This window comes from Triturus cristatus, chromosome 8 (assembly GCF_964204655.1).
Source record: "Triturus cristatus chromosome 8, aTriCri1.1, whole genome shotgun sequence".
Taxonomy (NCBI): Eukaryota; Metazoa; Chordata; class Amphibia; order Caudata; family Salamandridae; genus Triturus; species Triturus cristatus.
In genome coordinates this window covers 1563898917-1563911370 of record NC_140591.1, presented here as the reverse complement: position 1 = coordinate 1563911370, position 12454 = coordinate 1563898917, and the positions used below count along the sequence as shown (strand labels likewise).

The 12454-nt window shown below is 43.5% G+C and overlaps 1 protein-coding gene across 3 annotated transcripts in view; it reads left to right on the top strand.

Moving 5' to 3' along the window:
* The window catches only part of LOC146806161 (olfactory receptor 51E1-like), a 205469-nt gene extending 197551 nt beyond the window's left edge, over window positions 1–7918 (top strand). For all 3 annotated transcript variants that reach the window (XM_085623477.1, XM_085623476.1, XM_085623478.1), the window contains one exon: window positions 3473–7918. In XM_085623477.1, coding sequence (XP_085479603.1) covers window positions 3519–4490 — 972 coding nt within the window. In that variant the 5' untranslated portion in view covers window positions 3473–3518 and the 3' untranslated portion in view covers window positions 4491–7918. The remainder of the gene's footprint in view (window positions 1–3472) is intronic.
* The last annotated feature ends 4536 nt before the right edge of the window (window positions 7919–12454 follow it).

Genomic DNA, 12454 nt, shown 5'->3' with positions numbered 1-12454 from the left:
CCTTCAATAGTGAAAAACGAAAATGGCTGTAATTCACTATTAGGTCATGCCACACACATCAGGGCATGACCTACCTTTTACCAGCAATGCACCCTGCCCTAGGGCCTACCATAGAGGTGTCTGAAATGTGGCAAAGTGAAGGTTTAGAGACTGGCAAGTAGGTTTCCTTGCCAAGTCGACATGGCAGTCAGGGACTGCACACAGGCGCTGCGGTGGCAGGCCTGAGACACATTTTACACGCTGCTTCTGTGGGTGGCACAACCGGTGCTGCAAGCCCACCAGCAGCAGTTAACTTACACGCCCTTGGCACACGCCGTGCACTAGACTAGGGTCTGAACAGTAAGTCAACCAAGCCAATCATGGTAACACCAATCAATGTAACAATTTAACATGGGGAGCACTTGCACTGTGGCACTGATCAGCAGTGGCACAGTGCCCAAAGCAATAATCCAGCAAAAACATTGTAAACAGAGGAGGCAAACAGAAAAAAATGGAGGAGAGACTCATGCCAATGATGCCAGGTCTAACACCGTTCCATACCATTATCTCACACTTCTATCAACAAGAAAAGAGGAAATATGTTTGAGTATATTGAAGAGTTGTAAACGGAAGCCCAATTGAATATCTCTGTGTTTTTCTGTTTTTTGTCATGAGTTTTGTATTATGTTACATGTAAAGCACACTTTTGTATGGCACTCATTTTTAAGGTCCTCTAACAGTCCTGTGTTTTTGGATATGTAACATTTGTGTTTTCCTACGATATATGAAAAATTAATATATCTAAGTATGTTAATTTTTGCGTCTGTATCAAGTTTTTTCCTTGTCAAGATGTTTCATTCCATTCATTGGTATTTCCTAGTTTACCAGGATATAAATGATCTAAAATAAATTCTACACTTCCCTACAGAACCATTCTTTCTTGTGTACTTCTAGTTCACCAGGTTCTGTGGGTCACTGGGTCACCCCATTAATATTGATATTCTAGGCTGAGGCCACAGCCTGATGCCTGGGTGGGAGTCCTTCAGCCCACTACTTCTTTATTTGTTGGACCATTTTTTCTCTGGTGGTCTAGTACTCTTTCTGCCCCTTGGGGGGTATACTGGGTATATTCCCCAAATCTACCCCCAACAGGGCAGAAAGATTGTCAGGCCCTGGTTATGGGGAAACACATGGCCATGGGGTGCCCCCCCTACCATACACAAAGAGTACAGCTACCATACCCAGGTGTCTAGTAGTCTTTCTGCCCCTGGGAGGAGGTTTGGGGGCATACACTCCCTTCCACCTGGGGGCAGAAAATATGGTATGGCTAGGAGTGAGGAGAGCACAGGCGCCTGTCCAGGGCCCCCCCCCCATAAAAAAATATGCTGTTTTGATTCCTTGGTGTCTAGTGACCTATTTGCCCCCATGTTGAGCAGATTGAGGATAAACACCACCTCTCTGCCTCCCAAAACCGTAATGGCTAGGTTTGTGGGGAGCACAAGCCCATGCACTTGGTGGGGCTGCTCTCCCCCAAAACACAAGTAAAAGAATATTCCCTGGTGTCTGGTCGGCGTTCTGGTACCCCCTCTTGGGACAGGTTGGAGGTAAACACCACCTATCCACCCCCAGGGTAGAAAGACTGATGTGGCTGGGAGTGGGGGGAAAGCACGGTCCCATGCCCAGTGGCACACCCACCCCCAAAAAATATGTTTCCTCCCCTGGTTTTTATTGGTATTTCTTGCACCCCAGGAGGGTGGTTTGAAGGTAAACACATATCCTTCCCATCACAGGTACAGAAACACTAATATGGTCAGGCTGAGTAGGAGCCTCCCCCTCCGGGAAATGGAGGCAATGCTGATTTACATAGTGTCTAGTGACCATTCTGCCCCCCCAAGTGTGGGGGGCAGATTGGAAGTAAATACCCCTTGTCCACCCTGGGTGGCAGACACATAGATTGATTAACCTGGGGAACGTTGAAGCACAGGCCCATGCCCATGGGGGCTGCTCCCCCACAATGTTCTCTGGTGGTCTGTGGTCTAATGGAGCAGATATCTGCTTGGGGATTGTGTCCCAAGTGCAATCACCAAGCAGTGATCCACTAGGGAAAGTCAATGCTGGAAAGGGGGCATTATCCTCTTCCCTACTACCGAACTCAAGGCTAGTCTACCGCCTCCCAATTCCTGCTTGAAAAAACCTTATTCCTCGCAGGGCTTTAGGCGGGACGGGTCTAGTGAGAGTCGTAGTATTCACTGCCAGTGACCTGTTCCTGCAGTTAAGTGCGCAACATTTTTCTCACACAATGTAGCGCTTTCTTCATGTGCTAACAGATAAGGGGAAAAAAGCATCTGCATTTCTGATATCCAATCCTGCAGCTGCACACTTTAAAGTCCCATACAGGACAGTAGACTCGACTCAGGCCTCGATAGAAGTCAATAGGAGAAAAACAATCTCCCTTTCCGCTTCTAAAATGCCGGCAGGTATGAACTCTGCCTGTCCCCTCTTGATTGGTGCTCAGGGACAGGGTTATGCTCTCCGAAACAGATCAAAAGGGACAGCAGAGCACACCATTAGCGTGGTCCTCTTTCTCTTTTGCTTTTTTTTCAGCGAACTCTGCATTTTGGCGTTACAGGGGGGGGGAAAACGAACTCTGGATGCAAGCAAAGCTGTTCCCCCCACATCCAGAGTTTGATTTATGCACAGATAATGCTTCTGATATTTTTTTTCCCCCAGAAGCATTTTCTTTTCATTCACAGAGAACGAGGTGTGTCATCCTCTGCGCTATGAAGGTTGGGTGGAGAACTTTAATGGGTCTTTCTATGCACTTAAAAGGTTAAGGGGAATTAGTAAGAATAACTGGAGTCCTGCAAACAATTGACAACTGTCGGACATTACATGGAGTACTCTAACGCATACAATGTGCTCAACTGAGTTTTCCAAGAGGTGAAAAATCTACGTATAATAATGTGGATCAAATATTGTTTTTCACATTTAACTACTTATTTTCTCTACCGGAAAACCCCTTATTTTTTCTACAGAAAACTTCCCTATTTTATCCCTTTATACTACATCCTCTTTAAATACGATAGTGCTTCCCCTCCATGTGAAATACTTACCTAAGCTTTTACCAGACAAATAATTTAAAGAGATTTCCAGTAAGAGAGAATGATCTAAATTCCATCAAATTAGCAATTTGAATATGTTCATGTAGTTTTGGAGGGCCCCTCAGAAATTCCAACGATTTCACCTCTAACCCTAAACTTTAAAATGTGATGTTCCGCCATATACATGGAATTTTCAAACTTGAGTTTTCGCCTGTTTCTGGAATTTAAACTCAAAAAGTGTTTTTGTGTGAACATAAATTCAGCTTATGTTTGCAAAAACATTTGTGAAGTGACCATATACTGAGTGATTTATTTACTTTTTTTTCCACATTCATGCGTCTTGATTTAATTTTGATGTCTCTGTTCATTACATTGTTTATTTTCAATTGCAGAAGAAGCATGAAAATTTGACCCTCCATTGAACAACAAGCAGGCGCAATGTCGGATAATATGACCAACACAAGCACATCCGTCTTCATCCTCAACGGTATTCCTGGCCTAGAAGACCTCCACATTTGGATGGGATTTCCCTTGTGCTCCATGTACATCATTGCAATATTCGGAAACTTGCTCATCGTCTTTGTCATAAAGACTTCACCAAGCCTGCATGAACCCATGTACATTTTTCTTTGTATGCTATCCATCGTTGACTTGCTTCTTGCCACTTCAACCATGCCTAGAATGTTGGGCCTCTTTTGGTTTGATTACACGGAAATTGCCTTTGACACCTGCCTGATTCAGATATTTTTCATCCATTTCCTATCCGCCATGGAATCGGGAATTCTAGTGGCCATGGCTTTCGATCGCTATGTTGCTATCTGCCACCCCCTCCGATACACCTCCATGCTTACGAACACAATGATTGGAAGAATTGGGCTGATGATACTAACTCGTGCAGTGACACTCATGGTGCCCCTGCCCATCCTCCTGAAGCGGCTGCCATTCTGTGGGAGCAATGTTCTTACCCACTCCTACTGCTTACACCAGGATGCCATGAAGCTGGCATGTGCAGATAACCATGTTAACAGTGTGTATGGTCTTTTTGTGATACTTGCTGTGATGGGCATCGACTTGCTGTTCATTTCCTTCTCATATGTGTTGATCATCAAGGCTGTGCTATGTCTCTCCCCGGAAGAAGCCAACTTCAGGTCGTTCCGTACCTGTGCTGCTCACATCTGTGCAGTTTTAGTGTTCTACATTCCACTGATTGGCCTGTCTGTGGTGCACAGGCTTGGCTACAACAGCATGTCACATGTCCCCATTCACATGGGCAATGTATACCTCCTGGTCCCACCACTGTTGAACCCTATAGTTTATGGCAGCAACACAAGACAAATTCGTGTGAGGTTTGCCAAACTTTTCCATTGGAAGCGAGCTACCTCTACAGTTTCCACCAACGCCAACCCTTGAAATGTACTGTAACAAAAATCAGAGTACAGTTAAAGATTGTTTTGGACAAGCCGATATCTTCATTGCACTCATGTTAATACTTTAAACATTTCATTGTTGCCATAGACTGTAAGATGGTGATGACTTTCATGTGGTAGAACATGGAAAACGTTTTGACTGTCCTGTTTCTCAAGGAAAATAAATAGTGTTTTATAACAAGAATAACTAATTGAATGCTACCCTTACTTTGTTGGAATTTGTCATATGGAGACTCGGCTTTTCTTTCATTGCTGGTTTAGGCAACCCCTAAAAATAGTTGACATCACTTCTCAGTCTCATATTTGATTACAAGTCTAAAGTCAGCTCATCATCTGAAAATGAATGATAATTGAATATGTGCATTTTATAGAACAGCTCAACATGATACAACACATCCATGTGCTCTTCTTCAGCATTACCATTTACGCTGACCAAGCGCTCTGCTATTCCAGTTGGATGAACAGAGGAGAGTGTATCTCCCCTTCCTACTTGTCCTTCATTCTTTCCCATGAAAATCTCCCCCTCCACAACCCTTTGCCGCTGTTTACTTCTCTGCATCCCCCCATATTTTACATCTTGCCTTTTCACCTTATCCACCATTGTCCTGTCCTTCATATCATTTTTCGATTTATATTCTCTCTATCAATGTCCTCTCTTCTCCTATAAATCTCCACCCTCCTTATTTACGCTTTCTCCCCTCGTTTCTCTGTCCTATCTTTTCACTCCTTACCCTCACCTTTGTCCTCACTCCAAACCTGCATTATCTTATAGCCTCTCTACCTCATATGCTCTGTATCCTCCTGCCCTGTTCATTTCTTCTTTCAATGTATAATCTCTTCCCCCTGCATCAAGTTTCTGCTATTGCTTAATTCTACACTACACGCAAAGAATCAATAGAGAGTGGACCACTTGTCCTGTGTAGCCAGGGTCTATTTGCTCTTGGTTCCGTCAAAAAAGAACCCTCACAACTGTACACAGGCGCGAGGGCGGTATATACTGGGTCACCGCTAATGTGTACTAGTACAGCATCATCATAGGGTCTTTTTTAGTATGTATGCTGTCCTCCGCCAGGAGGAAGACCAACTGGTAAAACAGTAGCGTCCAGACATGAATATGAGGGAGGGAAGGTGTGAGAAGTGCTCTTGATAAAGTGAGATAAAATTCTCTTAATCACTTTTTCTAATAGGGCTTTATTGAGAGAATGTTGAAAAAGAGAAAAATAAAAAGGTGAAGTAAGGGTGTAGACCGAGTTACTGGTCTGCCGTACTTTCAAGTGTCAAGGATCAGGGTCAACATGTTTCAGCCTTCTGTAAAAGTCTAAAGGCTTTCGTCAGGACCAATCAGAAGGAAGGCGCGTTGTGGCTCCTTGGGTAGTGAATATTATTCACTGATTACAAGTAAAAGGGGTCAGATCCATAGTATCTGTACCTAATAGAAAAAAGGAAAGGCAACAGCATTGGGTATTGCTAGGGATACAAAATAGAAATCGTATTGTATTACAATAGTTTTGTGGACAGCTACTGTCCTGTTTGGAAAGGAGAGGTTAGTGGCTAAGTGAACCATTAAAAGATTTCGGGCAAGTAGCGAGAAGGGCGGCTATTCAGAATAGTAAATAGGTTAAAATAACATCTTTTGGTTGTGGTGACGCGTGGTTGCCTGTAGAAGGCGCATCTATTAGAGTGCTAGATATTATGCTCTTATGAACTTCAAGTATGTTTGTAAAACAAGCGAGTTAAGCTGTGCGTGACGCGGTGCAGAAAGAAAGTAAATATTGAAGTCTGCGAATACGTTTAGCAGGCAGTGCCCCTCGTGTCTATACGCGTGTAATGGTCACGTACTGCTCAGAGTGTAACAGACATCATACACAAACATCCTAACCCACATTGTAACGATAATCTCAATATTACCTCATACGGGTGCAAATTGCACTTCTTGGTGGTACCCGAGAGGCATTCATGGAACTATCTTCTAAAATAAAAAAGAACGTGAAGGAAAGGGTTAGATGCGTCTTACTTTTTGTTGCGCGTTCAGGCATGCGTGGCGGCCATCCGTGCTTACCGATTCCATGAAGTCAAGGACTTGTTCTGCCTCTGTTCGCGGTATCCCCGGTGACGCGGGACCGCTCAAAGTTCCGGTTTAAGTAGAGTAAAAGCATGGAGATGGGAAAAAGACTAATATGTATAATTCCCGTAAGTCCATTGACGTTAAGACAAAAACAGAAATCGAATAAAGGTTTAAGTTACGTCGTAGTTAATACAAATAGTCGATGTGATTACACTATGAATCTAAGGTCGTGTTTTGACTGGTGGGTGTAGAAAAAGCATTCATTTGGCTAATGTAGTGATCTTATGACGCCAGAACTTAGTGAATGATGGTCGTGGTCAGATCATGAAATTCATCGTCATGCCAGTGTGTACCACGGGATATTATCGTTCAGGCCCCGTTGGTCTGTGGCCAAGCGATTGATCCAACGTTGTTCCTTTTCAAAAAGGACACGTTCAGCATTGTTGCTTACAGTTCTTAAGCTTTCCAAAACCACCCATTTTAGCTTGTTGCTGGAGTGATTATTTTCTATGTAATGTCTGCTCATTTTGGTGGTCAGTCTTTTACAATTGACATTGCTTTTATGTTCAGTGATCCTTAATTTGACTTTTCGGCATGTTTGTTTTTAATTCTACACTATCCATAGCCTACTCTAATACTTGCAGCTACACAGTTCTATTGAGAAGTACTTTACTCAGACTGAGAGTGGCTGAAATGAAACAGGGATGAAGAATCCTGTGAGTGATTGTCCCAAGTCTCTTCATTTAAGAAATAATCAAACTATGAACAACAGAGTTCATTAAACAAATCAGTAGATTTTCTACAAATAACCGTGAACAGCTGCACTCATCCCCTTCCTGTTCCTGAAGGTGTGAGTGTCCTGTACGTTTTGACAGTTTCTATGTTCTCTAACACTACAAAGATAAAATCCTGGTGTAGACTGTGAGTGTTGAAATATTAACACTTTATTGTTAGAATCGTCCATGCTTTCTGCTTTCAGCCACCCACAGAACAGAAAATATCCCGCTGATTTGCTGCATCATGAAATCGCTGCCGAATAGAAAATGGCTAAGAAACGTATCAAAAATGGTTGAGAGTTGTCTCCCAAATATGCCTAACATATACGAAGCCCTAATTAGACCAATTTGTGAGCCTTCTGAGTCTGTGGATTCCAAACTGCAGTCTCTTCTATGTTGATTCATTCATTAATTCAAAATATCCACTAATATCCCCTTATGTGCCTTTGAAAATAAGGGGTCTGCAATATTATTTTCATCAAGATGTATATAACCTCTGCTAGTATATACTGTATAATTTGTGCATCCTTGTCTAATAACCCACTTCTTAACCAAACACCACAAAAGGAATTTGCACGATCCTGACACAGTAACAATTTTTTTTTAGTTTCCTTCCGCTGTTTGTCTTAAATGCTATGCTTTCCTTCTGAAACGTATAATAAATTGGTTTTACCCTGTCAGCCTGTTTAACTTCCCAGTGAGTCCATGGATAGTTGGGGTGGAAGTAAAATGGCAAATGCCCGCTCCACCAGAGAGCACCATTGTCCTTAGGCTGGTGTGCGGTTTAAAACTAATGCAGTGGCCATGGCAAGGAAAGTGCTTTGCCTTGTAGGAACACCTTTCATATATTAGTTAATTCATCCCTAAGAGGATCTTGTGGGACAGCAGGAAAAGGTGTTAAATTTGTAAAAGTGAGGCATGCTAAATATTAAGGAAAATGAGTGTCTCCAAAGTCAACAGTTGTTTGACACTTTTTAGAGAAATCTAAATGTTTGACTACCAAGCCTAGTTTTGTAACTTCACCCGAGAGAATATTATGAATATCATTAAAAATTATTTCCCACTTGTTAGTAAAAATCTAATTCAATGGTGAAAGTAGATTTTTTGATACATTCAGTGGAAGCGTAACTTTTCAAAGCTGTCATCTTTACTGCCTGCATCAGAGCAAATTGAGTTTGGAGGAATTTACCCGGCAGGTCTGCTCCATAGACTGTAAAACTCTTTCCAGAGATGCGTTTAACATCTAGCCTCTTTGAGGACATTGGAATTGTCTCTGAGAGCAGGAAGGCTTAGGTGGTGTCAGCAGTGACCATGTGTCAAGGATTAGTAAGGTGGGATGGAAACAGGAACAGATGGAAACCATTCCTTTATTTTTTTATGTGAAGATCCCAAATGGGTATCTTAATAACTGGAACTGTTCATGGCTAGCACCTGTCCAGGCTTTCCATCTTGGAAAAAGGAAAAACAGTTCCAGTACTGGTAGAGGTACCTCTATTCTGCGTGGAAGCGGATGGAACAAAGTGCAATCCTCCTGCACGTTGAGGAAGTCTAAGGCAGTTTTGGAGAAGGAATGGTCTCTCTCTCTCTCCTCCTCCTCCTCGCCGTCTTTGTCCACGGAAACCTCAACATTGTACATTTTGTGCATGTGCACGTGAACGACCTACAACGTAAGGCTTTTCATGGATGAGGACGGTGAGGAGAGAGAGACCATGGCAAGGAGGAGGCAGCCTGGAGACGGCCCAGCAGGTAAGTGCCTTTTTTGTTTTAATAATTAAATTAGGGAGGGTGGAGGGCAGCGGAGCAGAGTTCCACAGAGTTTTTTTCAAACTCCTTGGAACTTTGCAAAGCAGCACTATGCCAGCTCCACCCGGGCCTGCAAATGACACACATTTTGCAAAAAGAGAGTTTTAGATAATTAAGAGAAAGTCATGGTTCCATGGTGTTGACATGGGAAACTGGGAAAGAATTTAAAAGTCTTATCTTACCCTTGAAAGGCTATTGTTGTGCGGGAAATTTTACCAGAGTGGACGATGGTAATTTGTGGAGTTTGAATAATGTTGTTAAGTTTGACCAGTGGTAAACTGATGCAGTTTCAGTGCACAAGTGTAAGCTCGGTGATCTTTGAGCCCCCAGTACTGGAAAAGATTTGTTGGCTTTTTCACAAGGAAAGCAAATCATTACATCAATGTAAATTGAAAAAATATATATCTGAAAACTGGAGCCTATGGAGAACAGCAGTATGCAGCTAAAGTCACAAGGTGACATGGTGTATGCACTGTGCAGGCTGCAGGTTCCAGAGTCCTGTCTGGGATGAGAAGGAGCTCTGTACCTACCAAGAGGGTTCCTGGAACCCAGGCATCTGAGGAATTGTAATGGGCCCACTCAGGTAGCAGAGAATAAGTATAAAATGCTCTTAAATGTTCGCATGCCTGGTGGTGGAAGTGTGTGTGTGTGTGTATCAGACAGCCTGAGAGCATGTGAGTGACAGTAAAAGAAGCACTGTTTGAGCATGTGATTGAGGTAGTGTGTGAGCGAGACTCTCAGTATAAGTAAGAAAAAGGGCATGTTTGAGCAAGTGAGAGACTGTGAGCTTGTATATGTGACCGTGAGTGAGCAGGTCAGTGAGAAAGTGTGTGGGAATGTGAGAGTAAATGAGGGAGCATGTGAAACAATGTGTGTGAGACTGTGTGAGCCTGTGAGTGAAAGATTGAAATTATAAAATAATATGTGATCATGTGAGTGTAACTACATTTTGGAAATTGGATTACTGGTTGAGTAGGGGGTGAAACCTAACTCAAGCAGCAACCATTATTCTTGTCAGTGTGAAATACAAGCAAATCCCAAATTAACCTGTGCCTGACCTTTTGGTAGCTTGACACAAAGCAGTAAGGCTTAACTTGGAGGCAATATGTAAAGCCTTTGTGCAGCACTTTAAACAGTAATAATGTGAAAACACAGCACAAGAAAAATAATACAGCACATTAGAAAAATAGAATAAAATAGAATAGCAGCATTTAATTTAAAGGCTCTCGTTACAAGTAGTAACACTTTACTAGGGACTTACACGTACATTAAATATGCCAAAATTGGGTGCAAGCCAGTTTCACCATGTTTAAAGCAGACAGCACAAGCACTTTAGCAGAGCCTTACGGCCAGCAAAGTAAGTCCGCATAAACAGAGGATAGAAGGCAAAAAGATGGAGGAAACCATGCCAAGCATGTAAGGTCTAACACTGAGCATGTGAGTGAGGAGGTGAGTTTGTATGACAGTGAGTGAAGCATGTGAGTGAGATAGTGTGAACATAGAGGGGAGTAGTGTGTGTGTGTGTGTGAGAGCATGTGGGTGAGACTGAGAGAGTGTGCATACAAGACGGTATGTGAGTAATATACTTGTACATCTGTCGCTGGTCCTGGCATACTGGAAGTAATTCTTGGATTACAGGCCACTAATGACAACATGAAGGCCCAGGCATGCTATTAGATAATTCTTGGTATGTTCATGGGAAATGCTGGAGTTGACATATTGGATATAATCCTTAGCACAATGGAGGAGAACAGCGTCATGTGGTATGGCAGAGGAGGCAAATATAAGGCTATTTTATGCATATTGGGAGCACCAATAGTGTATGGGGGTTGTGAGGGCATTCATGAGAAAATGATGGCTCTGGCACAATGGGGTTAATTATTGACGTGGGGGACATCCATACCACATTTTAGAAATAATTGGTTCAAGTGGTTGGCACTCAATGAAAGTATTAGAATATTTAATGTATGGCCTATTGGAGACTAAGAACCTCTAGCAAATGTGTGTGGTATTTGTGCTTTAAAATTCTCTCTTTCCCCCACTTAAAAAAAAAAAAAAAAACTCTCAGAGGGAAAACTCCCTATGCTACACCCCCCAACCCTCATTGAAGAAGTCAGGTTTCCTCTCTTTGCTAACTCGTTTGCTGAAATTCATGGCCAGTAATCGCACTGCTCCACTTGCAAAGATCACTTGCTGCGATGACCTTAGGCAATTTTCAGTAACCGGTTAAAACCCTTGGAAATAATAAAACGGGGACGTGCCAAAATTTTAACTTTGTACTCTTCAACTGGGGAACGGCCGGAGGGCTTTCTAACTCCATAAACCTACCACCAGTGCTGCTGTCTGACTCCCTGGTTTTGCCGTGAGTGAAACGGCTGTGCTTCGCCTACAACTCCCAGGGGGCTTTGCGAACTGACGCCGAGCGTCACTAGAGGGCGCAGAGGACCATAATGTCCGGGAGCGCCTCCCGCAGCGCGGGACGCTCGCGGGCTCGACCGGGCAAAGCCCGGGCCAAGGGCGGGCCTGTCCTTGCCCATCAGTGCAAGGAAGAGACTGGGCTGGGCCAGTCCGCTAAGCTGTTGGGTACGGCTAAGGTTTGAGATTCAAGATAAGTCTCGGGCACAGAAGCATATGTACCATTGTGGGGCCCATCAAAATGCTGTATATTTAGAGATGGTTCCGAACCTTGTTCTATTTGCTGTTTACCTGTTCTCTTTCTGTAGGTTGTTGAGTTGATATCTGGGGAAGGTGGGTTGTTTTTGCTTGGGGTGGGCCTTGGAAGTTTCTTCAACATGACCAAGAGGAAGGCTGGTGATAGGGTGGGGGGGACTTTAGATGATTATCTAATCAGGGCAGAGTCGGCATTCAGTCTTGAGATCCAAGCAGTTGAACGTAGACTCTCTTTAGAACCGGCTTTCTCATTGCCCTGTGCCCAGCCACAGGTAGCCCCACCTGCCATCAGCAATCCCTGTATTGATGACAGCACCCCCCTCCTCCCCTGCTTACTTCACCTACAACGGGTACTCCTGACAAGTCCCAGGGGTGTGATAGTATATTGAGCTCACCTAGGGTCACAACCAGAGGGAGGATGGCTCACAAAGGTAAAACGAAAGAACCACCTAGTAAAAAAAGAAAAGGGCAAGGTACCAGCAAGCAATCTATCTTGCTGGCCCAACCAGAGCCTAGAGGGTCTCTTGTAAAGGGGAAGGGCTTAGATTCTAAGGGTAAAACACTGACGCAGGCTTCGATCCAGCCCCTCTTGGATTCCCAAAGCGCTGGTTTTAGGGACCAACTAGTTGCCCT